The sequence below is a fragment of the Polypterus senegalus genome, chromosome 12 (assembly GCF_016835505.1).
Source record: "Polypterus senegalus isolate Bchr_013 chromosome 12, ASM1683550v1, whole genome shotgun sequence".
In the NCBI taxonomy this organism is placed as follows: Eukaryota; Metazoa; Chordata; class Cladistia; order Polypteriformes; family Polypteridae; genus Polypterus; species Polypterus senegalus.
The window spans coordinates 60,376,906-60,398,855 of NC_053165.1; the positions used below are offsets into that span (position 1 = coordinate 60,376,906).

Consider the following 21,950-nt stretch of genomic DNA (forward strand, 5'->3'; position numbering starts at 1 on the left):
AGATATATATATTTAACTGGGGCCTGTAGACTGCAACAAAGCAGGTTGTTTGGTGAGATTTCAATGACAAAAATATATTGGGTCAAGAAGTATGCACTGAAAACAAGATATTGAAAAAAACAACAAAGGAACTGCAGGCAAATTTCAGATGTTCAGGGCCAACTCACCAAGGCACTCCCTTTCTTCTGAGCCAAGACAGAAAAATTCAGACATTTCAGAAATCAGTGCTATAATAAACTGGGTTTTAATGGAGGGGGTGGGGTTAAAAAAAAATTACAGTACGGTTCATTTGATTTCTCTTACACTGGCTTGAAGCTGCTCAAATGTATTCAGTCCCTGTGGATCAGCTCATAGAGCACATATGCAAGTATAAATATAAATACACATACAGGACAGGATAGAAAAACAAAAAAAGATCATCACAGTAAGACCCTTCAATTTAAAACAGTGATTTGATATATTAAAAATTAAATTATATTCATAAAGGTAAAAAAAAAAAAAAAGTTCTAGGGCACAACAAGCTGTTATTTTAAGGAGAAAAACCTTGATCATCATCAAGGTGTTGGTCAGCCAAGCCATTCAGAGGCATGTGGGTTACATAGCAATGTAAAGCTACCAGTAAGGCTTCTCTGCAGCAAGGACTTCAGTTCCCAAAGCACACATCCGTCTGCTTTCTGCTTCAGCACTGCTCGTGAGTTTGAAAACCAATGTCGGAGGCACCCGAGGCAGTTGAAAAGGGTTGGAATCAAACACCGAGGGGAAAACTGCTAAAATGGCGATTGATGTCAAGATACTGGAGAAATTGAGTGGGCATTCAATACCAGATTTAGCATTGCTATTTAGAAGTCAATCTGCCTTTTGCACCAATTTCAACTTGAAGGTCAATTCAAGGAGGGAGAGAGTAAGACCATTATCTCCAATGTCTTCCCACAAATGAGCACATCCCTCGTGAGGCCCTTCTATTTGGCATGGCCGGTGGTGTTCTACCACCTCAACAAATTAAGCTATTACTAGTTTGCATGATTAATAATTCATAGATGTGTTTCAAAGACTAGTCCTAATTTCCCCCCTCACCACACATGCAAATTTATATATAATGAAATTTACACTGAGCAAGGGGGCAGGCCCCAAGTGACCTGTCATTTTATGACTCTCCCCCAGATCAAAACATCTAGTGGAATTAAAGTGAACAATACACTGACATGCAATGACTAAGTGAAGAGTATGGGCTAACAAACTCAATTTGCATACCTCTTTTTTGAATAGTTAAAATGCAATTAAAAAAAAAAAAAAATAATGTCAATTCATAAAACTCCCCCCCTCCCACCACACAGAGAGGGGGTATGTTGGGAGATGCACAGCAGCAACATCCTCAAGTACTGAACCACACTGGCTTCACTAGATTTGGTAAACTTGTGTGGTGAGGGGTCACTAAAATGCCCTTTACATTTGACTCACCTTCTTTATATATATATATATATATATATATATATATATATATATATATATATATATATATATATATATATATATATATATATATATATATATATATATATATATATATATATATATATATATATATATATATAAAAAAAAAACCCAAAACAAAGGCTCAATGTAAAACTTGTGCTGGATAAATTATCTAGATACCAGCAATAACCTTTGCATACCCATAACACAAAACACTAATCCAAAAAACCCTTACCTACTAACATAACACACCCCCCCATACCCTTAACCAGAAGTTCAGATTACTGTTACCGAAGAGTAGCCTCCAAGATGCTCACAGGTACTTGGCATGCATGCCTGAAAGCTGCCAATAAAACCCACCTGTTAGAATGTAGAACCAGGAAGAAGCACACAATGATGAGATTTGGCATGAGACAAGAAGTGGACAAAATGGAAGGCAATGGAAGTCTGACTGCATGTCAGTGATATTGGCTATACAAGCATTTAAAAAAAAATAAAATAAAATAAAATAAAAATACAACAATGGGTTGTGTTGTGGCAAAGGCCACACCTTCAATCCTACTCACCTCTCAGGAGAGAAACGCCACATGCCACTGCTTCTTTATTTGGCACGCAGACTCTGGGCAATCACTGACCACTGCTACAGCACACTGTTCTGTCTTTAAGGCACAATGCTTCAGCAGTTTGCAGTGACGCATACAGAAAGCATGCTTTTTCAAAACTCAGAGGGAACTTACATGTGCATATACCCACTCCCCTTCTCACTCATGAGAAAGAAAAAATAAAAATAAAAATTGATGCACACAATGCTTCTTTTCCCAGTACCCCACCCACCCCACTCCCTGGCACAAACAAGCTTTGAGCTTCAAGGCAAGTCTTTCTGGGATCTTTTGCTGCATTTTTTTTTTTGTTTTCTTCTAAATTCCAGCAGTCATTTCCCAAAGTCTCTTGCACTCTTCCCTGTCCAATTATATGCACCCTCTCACAATCTCACAAGCGACAGAGACAGAAGAGGGTGGGGATGAAGACACCAAAGGCCACCAATATGGGAAACATGAGGCTGCTGTTGTCTGTAGCGTAAGGATTTGGTGTGCGTGGACCAGACTGTACACGGTGCTTTGTGCCTGCAGCCCTCTTCACCTCACCATTTTCTTCATATTCTTCTTCCTCTTCATCTTCTTCTTTTTTCTCAAGACCAGGATGAGGTTGGAGTTTTGGTACATCTGCAAAAAATGTAAATACAAGATAAGTCAATTTGGCACTGCTAACCTAGACGGTAGCTCAGACATGCTAAAGATGAACTATCCCCACTAAAGACTGCAAAAGGTTATGCAAACTCGCACCACATTCTATAACAAAGTCAGCTCAAAACAGCCCCTGCGCACTGAATGACTCACCATCAGGTGTTCCCTTCAGGATATAGAAGGCACACACTTTGGGGTTGTCATAATATCCCTGGGGAGACAACACAGGAAAAACACTGGTTACTTAGGCAAAGCATACAAGCCAATTTGGTGGTCCAGTCTATTAAAGAGTAAAACTTGAAACTGCCTTAAAAATTAAGCCTGGAAACTGTCAGTGGAATCCGAGTGGACTCTATCAGTAGTGTCAAATTGTAGTCATTATTGGCACCTTGCACTTTTCATACAGCATACACTACATCCCCTGAAGGAAAAAGTGGGTAGTGTCACAGCTTTGGACTACATGCACTCATTTGTTCGTTATTGCTTAATATAAAAAATAGAAAAAAATGCCATACCACCACCTGTAATAAATTGCTATCACTCACATGATATGAATTAACTAATAACTTTGATGCATAAGGTCACTTTCATTCTCTCATTTACAATGCTGAATACAAAAAGAGCATATCACCAAAAGTAAAAGTGCAAAAGGGAAAACCTAAAGAGATCCAGGAATTCTTTTTTCCCCACAACTCACAATGTTAAGAATTGTTGCTCATGGAATTGTCAAGAAACTCCTAAAACACGGTAGGAAGAAGAAAATTTAAGTCTTTAAAGGTTAATGTGAACTACAATAGCTTCAAACCACACCATATGGCATAAACTAAACTAAGAAAGGATTCATGGGCAAATCCTGATGTTTGTCGAAACTCTTCCCAAACCTACCCAGAGAAAATAAAATCTTTCTGGGAAAAATATTCAGTAGACTAGCTCTCTGCAAGTGCAGACCAGTTATACTATTTACAGGCAACAAAATGAAGCCTAAAAAAGGCAAAGAATGGCTAGACATGGTAGAGGGGCTGCTTTGCTGCCTCTGGTACTGGAGGTCTTGAATGTGTTAATGAAATCACAAAAATCAGAGATTACCAGGGAGCTACACAAGGCTACTCTTTGTAGAGTACAGATCACCATTTAATACAATACTCCCTGGCATATTGGTAAGCAAGGTGACAGACTTAGACCTCTCATCCTATATCTGCACCTGGATAAAGGACTGTCTGACAAACCTCCTACAAAGGGTTAAACTCGACCCTCATCTCTCCTTTCGTTTTGCTCAGTAAATGATTTCCAAAAGGCTGTCTGTTGAGCCAACTACTTTATTCTTTGCACACATATGACTGCACCCCAATCCATCCCACAAATACCATTGTTAAATTCGCAAATCACACCACTGTAATACGGCTGGCTCCTATTAGAAGGAGAGGATTCGGCCTACAAAAATGAGATCCAGAAACTGACAAATGGTGTTCAGTAAATAAACACTGAACACCACAAAAACCAAGAAACTCATTCTGGACGTCAGAAAGCAAAGTACAGCACAGAAATACAGTAGTTCCTCTTTACATTAATACACTAAGGATCCTTCACTCCCTGGTCACCATCCGTTATGCTAATCTTCTCTGTATCGTTCCAATTTTAGTATATGTGCTGCCGAAGCTCAACAGTTGCCCTCTGGTCAGGGTTATACATCTTTGGAAGTACAGACTGATAGGTTCAGAAACAGTTTGTTTCCAATGGCCATAGATGCACTGAACAAAAATAAGTAAATTAAGGTGGTTTAAATATTTGTTTTGTTATCAGTACTGGGAAATAGACTAGTACATACTGCTGCTGCTGCTCTCATGCAGCTACTCCCCAGTGGAATGGTATTATTTTACTGTATCACTACTGGTTTTACCTTTTTTTTTTTTTTCCTTGCTTGTATTGTGTTGTAGCATTGTTTGTGTTTCACGAAAAGTAGCATTGTTTTTATTTTTTGTACCCAGTTGGAAGGCGCTCGTAATTTCATTGTAATTATTTTACAGTGACAATAAAGACTTTCAATTCAATTCCTTTGGAAAGAACCAAAATTGAATGTTGGTGTAAAGAATCTTGCCAATATTCAAGAGCTAGAACAAAGTGCAGGTTTGTAAAGTGTTAAGGAATGGCTCCTTTACTACCATCCAGCTCATTTTTATTTACTACTGTGGAACAAATATCTTATTGTAGAACTTTCAACATTCTAGTAAAATGATAAAAAAATTTACATTTCCAAATAGGTTTTGCATTTTAGGCATAATGTGTGCCAAAAATGTTGAGCACAATTGTATGACAATGTTCTCTTTTGGAAATATTGGAATACAGATGTACCAGTTATCATAACTTTCAGGCCAAAGTGATCCCGCCAAAGGCTTTCTTTTTAAGAATTTTTTTTTCCCATATCCATAGAAAGCTCAAACTTTACCTTTTCTGTGTGGTATGCGGTAAGTGCTTCCCAATCCAGAAAACAAACTTTACATGTTTACTTGTATGTGGACTGGGGAGGTGGTCTATTGCAGGAGTACTCAAGTTTGGTCCTGGAAGGCGCAGTGGCTGCAGGTGTTTGTACTAATCCAGTTTTTTAAAATTAGGAATCAATTATTTCTCTTGTTGATGCAAAATATTTGTCCTCAATTTTAGTGGCCTAACATGTTAAGATTCCAAACCATTAGTTGCTTCTCGTAGTCTTAAACAATTGCATTCATTGGTTTTATTGTCATTTTCTTAACACTCCACCTCGGAAAAATACACGTCTGTCTGATATCATCAGAAACAACAGCAACATTAACAAGCCATATAATTAAGTTTTAGTATCAGCAAAAATTACTGTCTAAGCAACTTGGCTAGAACAAAAATGTGAATCCAAAAGTGACCCACCAAAACACAACTTGCGCACAGCTGTTCTAGTGGCATCTTAACTGTGGCATACTGGCGAGTTCATTTATCTTCTTGTACTCATGTTGTGAGGTTGCATATCTGATTAAAACACACTAGTATGTAACAGTGTTCTCAAGAACAGCCTCAACATCCAGGTCTTGTAAACAGTGGACAGTGCACTCGAGAACGTCTTTAACCATTTTGTCAGGAAGTTGTACATCATATCCTTCCAGATACATAACTGGAAGCTGAGTAATTGTTCATCTAAACATGGTTAAAAATGCATTCCTGCTACATATTAAGCAGTGGTACCGACATAATCATTTGTGTTGTTGGAGACCAAGTCATTCTCTAATAAGTCACTTTTCAGAAAGGTACAGTTAAACACTTTAAAACACAGAATTCAAGTTACAAAGTGGTTCGTGTCAGCAGAAGTCAAATGTTATTTGAAGAAGTGAAACAGACTAAGAACTTGCCAATGCTCCACAGTAATCAGTTCCCCGATTTTACTACCATGCTATCACAGAAACCAAAAGTTACAGATGCTCATTATACTTGGGCAATAGTACTAGGGTGTTGTAATAAAAAGGTGTCATTTTGCTTGGCTTTTTTCTACTTGGGCAATGTAATATTAAGATCCTCAGTCTTTACCCAACTACTTACCTTGACAAACTCTACACTCAGCTTGCCATTAAATGTGGACACTTCACCTTGTACACTCAGCTTGCCTTTCTTGATGCTGAAGGGTACAATTTCATCATGGGCTGTGCTGTGGCCTACCTTCTCAAAAATATCTAGGTCTTTAACCACAATATGGCCATTCAAACGGACATCAAAGACCTGCAGAGGAGATGGCAACAAATTAGTGCAAGACAGAAACAATATCCAGACTCGCAAAGACAGACTCCTCGGTCTTGAAATTGAAGTCTGTTACAAAAGGATTCAGGCAAATAAGCAAAGTGGTAAAAATTAAAAAGAGAAGGAAAAAAAAAATTAAACTTGTTCTTTACATATGGGACAGTAGAACTTTGAACTCTCTTATATGTCTATTATGATGAATCTGAATAAGATGCAATGGCAGTTCTTCAATTTAGGTGAGTAAATAAACAAAATAGGCTGAACAGAGTTCACTAGCTTCCATAATTTGTGTGTGCTCTTACCACACCCTTAATGTCCCTACAGTACTCTCAGTGTGTTTGGTTCAATAAACTTAACAGCCTAATTTTGTTTACACACCATTCTTTGAAGCTAGATCGAAGAAAGAACAGCCATACTGCCCAGCAATGTCACTGGTAATTCTGTAACAAAAATGCCTCTTAATCTTGGCAACGGTTATTTGTGGAAACATCTGCCTCAGATTCTGAAACCCTTTATCTACCTCATTCATCTTTTTTACAAATTTTTTGATCAGTTTAAGTTTTATATGAAGATGAGCCACACAATTCCCTGCACTGGAACCAAATGCCCATAGAGTGGCCAGTTGACATTAATGTAATGAGGCACTTTTGCACAGCTGTCCCCAATCACAAGTGAAACAGCAGCACTTGGTATATTCAATCTGCATTCCTGTTTGGTTTGTTATGTGGTGGGTGTGGCAATGTGCTGTAACAGCGCCTGCTCCTAACACCTCTCTGTTTCCTATTAGCAGTACCACGACCTTTAGATCACCACAGATATTCCAGATGAAGAAGTTGTACTGTATATGTACATTTCTAAAATGTGAGGAAAAACAAAATAAAAAAAAAAAGCCTTAGCCTTTACCTTCTGCTGAGACTGGGCAAAGTACACCTCAGCATATTTCATCACGAGTACATAGTCACCCTCCTCACGGACAGGAATGTCATAGCCAAAGGTATCCTCATTGTAACGCTCAGTTTGATACAGGATCTGGTCCTCAGGATTAGATCGCAGAATGGGAAGCCGCATGCCATAGTCAGAAGCTATACAAATACAAAAGGGTCATATTAGTAAAGCTATGGCCATTTATTCACTAAGTCAAACCTGGTGAAACAGATTCTTTCACACATTATCTACCAATACCCCAAAAACCTTTAGAAATCAGTAAATATGTTCAGACAAAAGCACGGTTACAAAAATCCCCTTTGAATCAAAAAAGAAATTAGTTTAAATTTGAGCTTTTTCATATGTGCTTGACTGCACTGCACCCGAGCAGACAGCTGCAGCAAACTGCTTTATGGTCACAAATCAAATCAAAATGCTAAGAATGCTCTGGTGGTGAAGAATCACTGTGCTTACTAGACTGACCGACCATTTCTTTTCATCAGGTTTTACTCATCTCTTGTCTCCAGACACTCCAGCTTTATTCCACTCCTCTGCCTGCAAACCCTATACACCAAACAGCTTTTCGATTGGTCAGATCAGTAGTGCTAATGGTGGAAGAGAAAACAAGTGTGGAGAGGCGAGTAACATTAACAGAAATGGACCCACCATTTTAAAGTTTAAAAAAAAAAACACAGCAGAACTTGCCATGGTGTGTTAACTGAACCCTAAGAGCCTAAAATAACTCATCAATATTGCTTTTATCCTTTCCACTGGCTGTGATTTTTGTTAAGCAGGTCCTACAAAAGCCTAGTGTCCTGTCCACAGTTGAAACATACCTTATACTGTACTAAAATTCTGTCATAGTGAGCACTGGCTATTCCTGCCCCTCCAACTGAAAAATCAGGTTGAAGAATGATCCATTTGACATTTTCTTCTTCAAGTGGATGGGTAATGTTTGGTCCAACCTCTTCATTTTATGACAAAAACATTACTTCTTAAAAAACTTTCTACATACTTCTTTAAGAAGACTTTTAGTTTGACTGAGCTGATCAACTTTGCACAAAGGACTGAATTAAGATTAAATGTTTTTATATGAACTGAGCAGAAATGGACTGAGTTTCAAAGCATAACTTATTTATCCACTATGATGAAGCACACTGACTCCCAGTGAAACATGAATTTTCCTTATGAATTCCTACAAAACAATCACACTAACTTCTAAACAGATATGCTTTGTCACCTCCAGGTGTACTGGAATCTGAAATCAAAAACTGGAATGTGTGGTGCATATTCTTAATGGCTAGACCTCTGATGAAGGCTCTAGTGGTAAAACAGCACATCTTCAAATTAATTACCTCAGCTATACGAACACCAGTTCCTCTTTCAGGTCATAAAGGGAGTGTAGAATTTTCAGGAGACCATGGCTTTGTTTGACCTAAGTCCAGCTGTTACAGAGGCCTGTAGTCTAGATGCCTTATGCCAATGTGTGTGCGAGTGTCATGTGGCTGGTTTAGCCTTTCTTCTGCTTATATTACACTACAGGTTCACCTGCAAGAAGATCTTAATGAATGCAGAGATGCCGAGAAAATCAAGATGGCCAGGTTTTGACAGAAATAGCTTTACTGCAAACTGAAAATTGGACCTGCTCAGTTTCAGGTCATTTGCCGATTTCAGAATCGACTGCAGGTCCCACAGCTGTCCCTGTAATCAGTGACTAATTAAATATAGCAACACCGCCATTTCAAATATAGTAAATGGGTTACAGTCAGAAATGGCCCCCAAGTCCTCAAAAAGTAAACCACCAATTTAGACACAGAACAGGTTTCAGTGCTCAACAGTTCAACTGCTAATGCTAAAGATAAACCACTGATAAACGCCAATTTCTTAGGTCTTAATCGGAGTTGGGCTCATGAAAAAAAGCTTCAGTATAGGCCAAGTTTGTAACTATAACTTTTACATGTCACATTCTTCTTCCAATTGTTTGGAAAATATTAATTTAAACAATAGTAAATTATGATGCACACCCTAATCACATACAGTATGTGTGCAAAAAATGAAGATATGCGTTAGAAGGGTTCATCAAAGCTAAGATCCTGTGGGAGTCAAAATGAAAGCTGTGGATATAGGGCCTATTTGCTTTCAAGTGGTCAAGAACTGCGGGTTATTACTGACAAATGCAAGATGACAAGTTGCATGAATGGTGCAATAAAACTGCTGTAAAAAATTATATTGCTTTGGACATGAGCAAATATCATTACATTGTAGGAAGTCTTGGTCAAGTATTGAAAATACAAACATAATGCAGTTATTTTTTATATTTTGAGTGCCAAGTATTTAAAAACAGAAAAAATGTAGAAGGTAAAAATTCAAAGGACAATTAAAATCAGCCAATATAGCACAACAAAAAGAAAACACAGGATAGTCAGATATTTAGGCAGTCTTTCACAGGTTTTAGATTCAGGTAGAAAGGATCGGAACTATCTGAAATGTATTTAACACTCCCTAGCCAAACCAAATGCATTTCAGAGAGAGGCAAGCTGTGCTTTACTGTTAGAATTAAGCAAAGGAAAAAAGAAAAAAAACTGAGCTGGGTTGAACTTGTGTGGGAAGAATAGTTCCTATAATCTTCCTATAATTCCTATAAGTTTTTAAAGGCTTTATGCCACTTGATCAAAACTTTGACACGAAAGATGTCACAGTTGAAGTTGTAGTCCTATTAATAAAGAATTCAGGCTCAAATGACTCTACATGCCAGCTTCAAAACATTATTTCTTTCTGAAATTACACACAATTCACCATGTTTTACATAAACAGAAGAATTGTATTTCACTTAAAATGATACACACAAGTGTCATCAACATACAAATTAAACTTAATGTTGCATTTTCAAATTACTTCAAAGACCTGACACACATTTAACACATCCTTATTTTTTAACCCTTTAACAATATATTCTGAGATGATGTGGGTGTGCTTTATTTAAAATATACATTAAAAACTAAACACCAATCAGAAGTAGTATTGTCTCATGTAAGTGGGAGTCTGAAACTTTCAGGAGTTGGAAGCTTATTAAGCAACTCCACAACCCCGGTAATAACTCAACAATACTCCAAACTTAAAAGGCATGATGAATGTTGGTTTAGCAGAATACTTCCAAAATTTTTAGGAAGAATTTAATTTTCACTAACCATGCTTATACAAGTGTTTTCTAAAACCTGAAGGATCTTTTAAAAAAAAAAAAAAAAAAAAAAAAAAACTATACATTTTTGTCAGAAGAAGAACTGATAAGATCTGGCTTTAGAAAGCTCTTGGGTCAAGCTATTTGATTATTTTATCCAAATATAGCAGCATGCATCACAACTAGAAGTACAACCTTATACAGTAACTCCAGTTCTTTAATCACATCACTGGTTCCCAATTAAGTTTAAAGCAGATTAAAAAAAAAAAAAAAGAATCTTTGTCACATATAATGTTGTAAATTGTTAACCTCCCCTACACTTTTACATTTTAATGCCCTACTCCAGGGTGTGCACTGCAAATACAAGATATAGGCTTCCTTAAAATTGTGAGGATAAATAAGGATGATATAAGAGGCAGAGCATTTAGCGGTGTGTGAAAACTCCTCTAAACTCCAGAGCAGCTTCATAAATCTTGACATTTATCTCAAGGATAAAGACTTTTTTTTTTTTTTTTAGTAGAGCATGCAAGTTACCAAGGCAATTCCGTTCTGCGAATTATTAAACTATAAGAGAGCATTAGTTGGCTTTGCCATCACTAAATCTTTACCCATTTTACTTCTTTCTGTACCTGTGGTGCCAATTTGTTGGCACCCTTTTGTAGACCTCTTTTTAAGGATTGACTATCCAAATGAAATAGTTATTTCCCTGCAGAATTGTGTTTGGTCAGAATAAACATTTAAAGCAGATTATCATACTACTCTCTGAAATGAGAGTAAAAAAGCTAAACAAGTAAAAAAAAAAAACATAGAAAGCGTTAAAAAAAAAAAATCTACAAATTTCCACAAAGCTGTTCAACAAGCACTTCAAGTATTTCTAGACTTCTAAACCACAGGACAAGGACAAAGGTAAATGGTTTTCCAATGTAATCAAAAAGTCACTCAGAACAATGCTGTGACAAAATCTGTTTTTTAAGATTAGGTAAAAATGTAGGAATGAAGAAAACTTAATTTAAGGAGGTGTGTGACAAAACCCTGAACAAGCTTGGAAAGAGCTTGTAGAGAGGAGGCAGATGGCTCACTATACAATGTATCACTTGTCTGAAAAGGCCCCAACACAGGCTAGTGTAAAGTTATGTTCATTTTGTGTCATGTATGTACTCAAGGACATTTGCTTAGAAACTACAAGGTTGAGGGGCTCAAGCACTGCCTCAATGTGTGACAGGCTCCACATGTAAAAAGACACCAATGAGGAATTGACTCCGCTCTGCTAAAGTGACAGGCACTGGCTATGAAAGACGTTACACAAGATTGTTTAACTGCCGACATGAACTCGGCCCCTGTATCAGTTCCCTTCATGGAGTATGCCTGCTGGTTTCCACTCCACTGTCTCTAATTATAGGCCACAAAATAGACCTCAGTGGCCCAAAGGCTACTGTACTGGCAATATAGATTTAAAAAAATGCAGACTAATTTTACTTACTTGTATTCTTAAAGTCATTGAAGATAGTAGAAGTGGTTGCAATATTGTCATGTGTATAGAGTACAATGAAACCGTTGCATGCATTTGATTGCAGTTGCTGGGGACTGCAGTCTTGCTTAGTAGAACTGGGCAGAGGGTGGCAGACAACTCTCGATGGGGCACAAGTCCTTTACAGGGCCCACTTGCACACTTGAAAACGGTCAGTCTTGAACCAATTTAGAGGCACCTACCAACCTAACCTGCCCGTCTTTGGGGATATGGGCAGAAAATCTGAGTCCCTGGAGAAATCACAACACAGACATGTGAAGAAAGTGAGACTTCACAAAAGGCAACCACCAGGCATGGAATTTGAACACAGGTTTCTGGATCCATGAGTAACTGCTGTACCAACCACAGAGTAAATTTTAAACAGAACAGGTTTCAATGAAAATGTGAGCCAATTTTTTTTGCACTTTACCCATCGGTTTCTAAATTCCATTACTTTTAGGGTCACTAGGAAATGGGGTCCAATCTGCTAGCACTAGGTAGAAACCAGGATGGTAGTACACAACTGGATTTGCAAGATCACTTTCATTCATAATGTAAAGACAAAGGCAACTAATCATTCTAGACGATGTCACCCCTTTGCCACAGCTCCAATACAGACCGTTGTATTTAGAATTAACATGACTAGCTAAATGGAGTACATCTGAATGCAAGGAAAGGTTTTGTACTCAAAACCAAGTTAAATACACCTCTAAGATCTCTCATACTTGACTTGCACAGATCCAAACAAAAAGCACATCATGTACACGCATACAGAATATGAAGTCATACCATTCAAGTCAACATGTCTACGTTTCACCAAGGCAGAGTAATTGCCATTAGAACTGTAACAATGAATGCTTTAGTGATCGCTATAGTATGTTATACTATTTTTTTAGTAGCATCAAATATATCGAGGCGAGTAGGGTACTACTATATGGAGCCTGAAACAATGTGCTTTAAAATGCTAATGGAATTCTAGTCTTTCCTGGCTAAATGACACAAAAATGTTGTGTACAACTATCAGCCTCCAATATCTGGGTAAACAGCAAGAAAAGATTTTGCAACAACAAATCAAAAATTCCAGCCTCCCAAAAAACTATGTAGAAGACTAGTTTTCAACATCACATGAAATTAGATCATATGGCCAGGCAGAATTAAAACTGACAAGTTTGCGTCTCATAGCACTGAGATCTGTGCTTGGCACAAGATTAACAAAGCACATAGTCTTGTTGTGTCAGGTCCTTTAAAATACATTTTATCATAAGGTCATGGTACTCTTGTTGCATACTGCAGAAGAACCTTGAAAATTAAAACTATCTAAACAAAAAGTCAAAACCACTGGTGTGAAATAATCTGTGCTAACAGAACAGTCAGCAAATTACCAGAACAAAATCCATATATGATGAAAATTACTATTCACCAACGACCCCCATTCTTTTAAAGAATTTTAAGCAAGTTTGCCAAAAACAAGTTAAGAACATTGTGTACAGACATGTAAAGCTAAAACAGGCGTACTGTAGAAAGAACTCCTTGATTCGATTCAGAGTTGGGGAGGGCCAGTCGACATAATCCATCGAAGTGCACAGAACACATACACTATATATTAAATGTGCCTCCCTAAATAACGACTAAGTGGGCAAATGTCTCCTTTATGAAACACATTTTCTATTTACACATTAACCTTCAAGAAGCTTTAGAATGTTATTGCTTTCTAGATGAATGAATGAACTAAATGATGAACAAATTCTATTTAAGTACACAAACCTTTTCTTACTAGAAATCAAAACATGAAGAGGTTCAGTAAGTTGAATATTTTGTATAAGCAGTATCTCCTTTAAGATGCAAAACCTGAAATTACTGCTTAGAATTTTGGAAAGCAACACATTTGGAGAAACTTTATTCAATGCATTTAAAAAAAAAAACAAAAACACAAGAACACAATATGAATTTAAAATGTTGGAATGAAAGGCACGATATAAGTTACTGAAACTCCAATGATGCGTGAAGCAAAGCTAACAGAAACCATCCCACACAGCAACCAGCTTTTTCAGGTGTGGTCCCTCACTGCACAAAGATACACACTGCTAAAAGGATCAGCCTCACAGACAAAAAAAAAGAGGAACTCAACACCACAGGGCCGACATTAGGCTTGCAGACACTGCTCTCATTTACTCTCATTTGTCAAGAGTCAGCAACCTGATCCACTGTTAATGGCTGTAGGCAAGTTCAAGTTTGATTTGCTAGGCTAAGGTATGGAATTACATTCTTATTTAAATACACAGTCACTCTCAATATTTATGTGTACACATCACTCAATAAAAGTAATCAATTTATTTTTTTTTTTTAAATAAAATTAACCGGGAGCTAGTTCCCCTTAAGACGAATTTCACTAAAGCAACAGGGAACAGACTTCATTTAGAAGTGAATTAAGCAAAGCAAGAAATAAAAAAATTTTAAAAATTAAAAAAAAAAAAAAAACACCCAGTAAAATTAATGAAATGAGTGACGAAGGAAGAAAGCAAAATGTGTTGACAGCAATCAACTGATCATTTTTAATCCCCGACAAAAATTCAAATGTAAAAGAGTCCAATCTGCACAAATCAGCTTGGCTGAAAAATCTGGAGTCTGCCCAGTGTGATCTCAACTGCAACAACAAACGATTAATATGGAATCCACAATACACCTACATGTACATTTTCGTAATGTGTGAGGGAAAACAGTAATGAGAAAAACCCTACACTGACACTGGAAGATCACACAAATGCCACAGAGACAGTGAAAAGGGTGCAAGGGTTCAAAACCAGGGCTCCTGACCCGTGTGGCAGCATCACTAACCATAGTTTCAGAGATTGGTTTTCACAGAAAACACAGCAGAGCTTTCCCAGTGACAGAGTGCTATCCACCCAGGGCTGGTTGCGGCCTTACACCCAGTGAATCCATCTCAAAATGACCCAGGAATGGAATAGGCAGGTTCAGAAAATAAACGAATAGCATGTCAATGAACAGCTTCCACAGACTGGGGTGGTGTGCGCATGTAATAGGGAAAGGCCAAGTTCATGGGCTGAAGCTTTCCATTCTAACCAATATCTTAACCAGGGATTAATCACACAGTGGGCTAACCTAGTTTTTAGAATATGTAGAATCTTTAACTATGTAGCTTCTTTCATTTTTAGAACTCACTTCCTAGAAAAGATATTTATATTGACATGACAAAGCCACACACACACCTTGGCATGCCAGTTTAATAATAAAAAAAAGACAATTTTGTGCAAAAAGTCATAATACCCAGTCTTGTGGAAATTTCTAAGGAACTAAATATGCAACACAGATCAACTGTTCATCAGAAGAGAAAATAATTAGAGGTAAACTCATAGTTAAGACGTGGGGAGAAATTGTAGAAATCTTGTCTGAAACACAGCAGGCACAGGGATCCTTGTTGGGTCAAGGCTAAATTCACACTCTAGATAGGTTTCCAATGTGAAAGCAGTTTGAGATGTCACATTTGGAGACAGCTCACCATGCAAGCAGACACACGACACAAGCAAGCCAAGCTCTCTCTCACGGATTACTAGGATCATAGCGACTTTTTTCATTTGCAGTCACAAATGGAGCACCCAATCACTACAGGGCAGTTTCAGGATGTCTGCCTTTTGTAAGTATCACCTAAAAACACAACAACAGGGTCAAATGAACATTATCACCTCACAAGAAACATTTTTGGACAAACCCACTAACCTCCCCTTCAAAATTTGAAAGCCTTTACAACTCCAGTTTTCCCCACCATGCACCGTGACTCAAGTTTCTATTACTAAAGAAATATTACACAACAACCCTTCACTCAAATAAAACAGTGAACATGGCACACAAACAATTGAAAAGTCTAATTTTGTCACACTGAGGCACAACTCTGTACATCCCTAATGTATAATGAATAAAAATAATATTTTACAACTATTAGATGAGTGATTAGAAACATAAGAAATCTGACAAACAAGAGGAGACCATTCAGTTCATCAAGCCAGTTTGTTTAGCTAAGCGTTCCCAACATCTCATCCAGATTCTTCTTAAAGGTTGTCAAGGTTTCTGCTTCTACTTTATGTCTCAGTGATTTGTTCCAGAGTCCCACAACTCTTTGTGTAAAGAAGGGTTTCCTGGCTTCAGTCTTAAATGCACTAATAAAAGTTCTCTTCACTAAGCAAAAACCATTTTCAGGACAAAGGAAGAGATTTATTTCAGGCTTCCAATCGCCACTTCAGCCTTGGGACAAATAATTTCTCATTGTTCAATTATACTAAATGACGGCCATTGCATTCGCACATTTCTGTCAAGTCATTCTCAAGAGAAGGGAGACATATTTCATACAGATACTTGAAGAGTATCCTGAGGAAAGGTACTCATCCAAGTTTTTCAGCTCTGAAAACAGCTGTATGCTTTTTTAAAAAAAAAAAAAAAAAGGCCAGACCAGAGCAGGGAGCGCACTTTGTTGTACTAAGGGTGGCTCTCCAAGCTTACATATTTGACAGATCTATTTGTTGACTGGCCAGAATGTGAGTGTTCAGTGCATATGCTTTAGTACTTGGCTAAGAAATAAGACCAACACATTAAGGAGGAGAATAAAAAACACACACCTCTATTGCAAAAAAAAAAAATGCTGGGAATCAAAGATATGTTCAGCCTGTTAAATGCTGCAGTTTAATTTGGAGGCTGATAAATTCACTATTCTTTAATGGGTGCTGGATTATTTCAGGATGTACTCGGAGGACAGCAACACGTAAGAGTAGGTCTGAGGTCCATGTCCCATTGAATCCTAATGTTAACAAGCACTTGCGAGATGAAGAGCAAGTGACACGTTTTCTGTGATTAGACAATAAAATCCAACTCGCAGAGCAAGAGTTACAAGAGTTCTAGCCAACTATTATTTCACTGCCCTCCCCCATAGTGCACCTAAGGCAGCACTCCCTGCTATAGTAATAACTGAGACAAAGAACGGGTTTTCATCTGCTTCAATAACATGATTGTTCACAGAAACCTGATTTCTAAAATGCCATGGAAAGACTTATTCCAATTAGAGAAATTGGGTTACTGACCTCTGAGCAACCTAATTATCAGAGGTAGAGTTCTCCATGAATAATGCCAATTATGCAGCCATATAAACCCTTATTCAAGATACTGTTAAGGATTTTGTAGTCTGTGCAAGTATTTGCTTTACAGGCGCTTTCAGCAGCCATGGGTAAAAGCATCCCCAAAATACATTTTCAGGAGCAAATGTCAAGGTAATTACAGTATTGCTTCTCTTGGCTGAAATAACCTGTCTCAGTGTATCAGAAATTTTGATAAACTGAATATACAGTACTCAACTCTGCAACACAATCTCAGGAACAGTAGAGTAACATTACTTTTATTACGTGTGTCACATGATCAGAATTCTTTTCAAAGTACCAAGTAATCTAATGCAATACTTACCTTGTTGAAGTAAAATACCTGTGTTATTATTCTAGAAGCACTGTGTGCAAGGCAGGAAGCACATGTACTGGGTCCTCTGCTCAAATCGTACAGCTAAGCACAAAAGAGTTTGCTGTATGCAGTTACGTAACAGAAACCTAGAAATAAAGCTTCAATTTGACTAAACATACTATAACAACACAGAAAATTATCACAGACATATGCTTATTTTTTCTGATTCATAATGACAGCTAACTTTTTGCACAGTTTAATGACATCAGAGCGTTTTGATAAAGGAGAACTCCAGAAGATCTCTTGCACATGTAAACTCGGGTTATTAAGAAACCAGATTTCTGCCTTAACTGGGTTACTCACCTGAGCCCAATAATGTGTGCACATGTAAAATACATTGAAAGTGTCAGGCCAGAGTGAAAACTGAAAGCGACTCAACAGTATGTCTGACATTCGTCATACCCAGGATCGATTATCTTTGCTCTCTGAATGTATCTAATTTGCCAAATTCACTGTAATGTGTTTTACTGTGATGGCTAAAGTTGATTCACAAATATGACCCAGCCTGGCAATTCAGGATGTTTCACATAAAGGGGGTCTGCAATTTTTATTATAATTGTTTTTATTTTAAAAAAAAAGAAAACTTCTAAAAAGAGATCTTAACTCCAGAAAGTTTAAAGAAGCCTTTAAACATTGGTGGCCTCATTATGTGGACAAAAATAACAATCCCTTTTCCATCCTGGTGGTTAAATAAAGACCTTCAGCATCTAGTGTACTTCCACTAGTGGAGCTCACATAGCACAAAATGGCTATGGGGAAAATGTAGGATATCTAAGCAAGGATACAAAGTGCAAAGAGGTACAGCCATAATTTGAAACAACAAAAACCAAAAACTTTACCAGTCCTACCTGAAGAGAGGAACACCAGACTAACCTCATTACAGATGCCTAGCAGAATGTGGGTAACCACAATTACACACAGTAAGCTGCTACAGACTTGATCATCCATCTTGCTGCAGGCATAAATCTTGTTTATTCACTCGTTTTTCCACTATTTATCCAAAACCAAGTCGTGGGGACAATAGTATTCACAGCGAGGCCTACATATTCCTTTCCCCAGCCAAGCTTGCTAACTCATACAGTGGGACCCCAATGTGAGATACAATCTTCCCAGTGAGCCCTGCATCTTTCCCAGGGGCTTCTCCCAGCTAAACCTCTGCAGGGAGACATCCAAAAAGAATCTGTATCAATTGTCTGAACCACCTCAATTGGCTCCTCTTGATGTGGAGGGTCAGCGGCTCTACTCCAAGCCTATTCCAGATGTCAGTGCTCATCATCCTCTCTCGAAGGGAGGACCCAGGCATCGTGTGGAACCTTATTTGTAAAATTATAAATGCCAAAAAATGTCAAAACCTATGCACCATAAATCATAAGCAAATATTTTGTTTTATCAAACCTAGCTCTTCAGTGGTGACATGTAGCATGTTGCTAATTGCATCCAAGTAACAATTTCACTGCACTCGGCACGTGTGACAATAAGGACCCTATAAACCTTTTATCACACTGCCAAATTCTCACCTTGCACCACATGTTACATTCATGTTTTAATGCATTGATAAGGCAACATGAAGCCTATATTTGTATCCTGCTTAATAAATGTTTTCAAATGTGAAATTAAGGTATGCAAAGACACATACAGAAATACACACAATGATAAACTACTTCCTGAAATGACTGCAATTTAAACTGACTCTTAGAATTGGCAAAATCTTAACCATATAAGGCTACATCATTTATACAATGTTATATTTGATGGCACAAGTTCTACAGGTGACATCAGGCACATAAGAGTTACATCGCAATCCATCAACAATATGTGCAAGCCAGTTATGAGGAATACAGCAAAGCATCAGGTAAGCCCAGACAATGCAGTCACTATCCGACTCAACAATCGATTAGTAAAATCTTATACTGTGACAAAACTGTTAAAACTTGGGCTAACTACAAATAACAAGGTAAGCAAGGGAGGAAACCAAAACCTGCAAGATAAGGTCTGATATCAAGGGTTCAGGATATTCAAAAAGCAAACTTACCAGTTTTACAAGGAATGCTCCACCCCATACCCACTGACTGGCCGTGCCAAATGACCATTAGACAGACTGATAAAACAAAACTTTATTGGTCCCCAGGGGAAAAATCTGGCTTTTATACAAAAGCAGTCACAATGGGTTACAGACAAGAGGAACATTTTACCAAAAATTTAAAATTTCTTGTTAACGCATGCGTTTTAAAAATAAATTATAAGCTTTGACTCTTACTTGGACTAAAGCTTGAGTTTTGAAAGAAAAACTATAAAACCAACTGTGTTCCAGATTTGTGTGTAATGTACTATTCACTGTGGTAAAAGTTGCAAATGAGTACCATAGTTCAGATTCCTTCTTATAAACATTCTGCAGTTTCTCACTGGGAATTCCCTGGTTGGCACATAGGAAACCCTTCCGGTATGTATTGGGTCTCCATCCACCACGACATCAATATCCAGACATCTTCACCTCACTCTAATGGAGAACAGAGGCCAAAGTACCTTTAGCTCTACTTAAAACACCACATCTGCTATTCTGCATCGAAGCCCAGTCTGAAATGTCCAGGGTTACCGATTTTGACCTCCTTCTTGGACGTATCTGTCATTAAATCACCCAAGCCACCTCATCTCACATTTCTTCTCACTATAGTCCCAAACCAATCCTTTCAGACTCTGTTCTAGTCTCTTCCTGTGCCTTAGTGAAATGTGTTTCATGTTCAGTTCATGCCCACCAGTTCTCACAACCATTCACCCTACAAAAGATCAGTCTAAACTTTACCTCTCAATGCTAGACAGATTTCTTTAGAATCTAAAAGTCAGATAGCTACAGGGAACTCTTCCATCCACATAAAGAGAAAAAAGGGAAATACGCAACACGCAAAGTAATATACAAGATCAAAAGATGTCGGAAGGCAGGGTGTTGAAAACTAAAAAAAAAAAAAATCAAAAATGTTGAAATAAACTGGCCTTCTAAAGTGATACTTGAAGTATCATCCATCTGCAAACACGCGAGTGTTGAGCCTTTTCGACAAACCGAATGTACAAGTTCCCCTTACTTAACAGTGCCACCGTTGCTATTTCCTATTCACATCTGGAGCGCTTAACAAAGCTATAACCCAATTAACTACCTATTTAATTGAAAAATGGCAGTATCTAACCGTTTCATTTGCCAATGTCCAAATCAATAACGACTTGTCAATCCGACGCGAGGTGTTCATAGGTTTGGATTTGCGTTAGTTTTTCTTGCATGCAATGTGCATGGAATTGGAAAGATCGTGTATGCATGACGCTGTACATTTATTATGAACACCAACTTGCAGAACCTCAATCATTACAGGAGTCTGAAGCAGTTTAAATCATGCACTACACTCTATTCAACGTGGACTTTGCAGTATACATCAAGTATATTGCACACAAATGCACAAGAGCAGCGCATACCACAGAATCTCGAAGTGTGCATCACGAAACAAGACAGATCATAGCGGACAGGTGTGAGGAGACAAGCTTAAACAAACGCACTCACCCTTCCCGACCTTGCCCTCCAGTGGGTCCTTCCTATAACGGATGCCGTGACTGTCAATGTGTTCCTCCCCGCCGGCGTTGACCGCCCATATCACCCTGTCTGCAATATCCACTCCTTCACCGTGCGCCGGCAGCAGCAGCGCGAGCATCCGCAAAAGGAGCAGCAGCCCGGCCGCGCGCCTCATCTTCTCCGGTTTGGTCGGTCAGTGTTACCACGAGCACCTCGCGGCTTCTCACTCCCAATCGGGCCCTCACTGCCTCGCAGCCTAACTTGTACCTCTATCCAATCACCGCGCTCACCCTGCCTCCTTATTACACGTCAATAAACTGGACAGCCCAATCTAGACGCAAACGGAGAGCGAAGTATTCGAATTTAGCTCGTTTAGAGTGACACGGCTTAAAGGCAGAGCCAATGGGTGAGGATGGGGAAGGCGGTTCAAGGATATGTTAGGTTGCGCAGAAATGGCAGGCTGTTCATTGGCTGGAGGGAGGCGGAGTCTCTAAACAGAATGCGGAAAAGGGAATGTAGACACGTCAGTGTTTTTCCACATGATGAAGGAAGCCGAGTAAGAGAAGGCATCTGCTATAACAGTAACGAGGCGGAGATAGAACAGTCCGGGGTTATAGGACATTTGGCTCGTTACTTAAAATAACCGTAAGTGACTAATGTGTCACACGGGAACTGCAGCGACGAGCCTCTAATGTCAAAGGGGGCTCACTAATTCTGTGTCAGAGAAAAGGGAATAACTCCTTTCCTCATAACGAATCTTCCTCATAGTTTAAATTGTTTTAAGACATTTTATGTTGAGATATA

General features: G+C 38.3%; 1 protein-coding gene and 1 pseudogene across 1 annotated transcript; both read right to left on the minus strand.

Annotated features, from left to right (window-relative positions):
- Window positions 1-1,608: 1,608 nt before the first annotated feature.
- mlec (malectin) lies at window positions 1,609-21,552 on the minus strand. Its single transcript, XM_039772230.1, has 5 exons — window positions 21,138-21,552; window positions 7,374-7,552; window positions 6,276-6,452; window positions 2,871-2,928; window positions 1,609-2,696 (listed from the first exon to the last, which is right to left on the minus strand). The coding sequence occupies exons 1-5, from the start codon at window positions 21,319-21,321 to the stop codon at window positions 2,464-2,466; spliced, it is 831 nt and encodes a 276-aa protein (XP_039628164.1). The 5' UTR covers window positions 21,322-21,552; the 3' UTR covers window positions 1,609-2,463.
- LOC120541807 lies at window positions 4,285-4,376 on the minus strand (annotated as a pseudogene).
- Window positions 21,553-21,950: the final 398 nt, after the last annotated feature.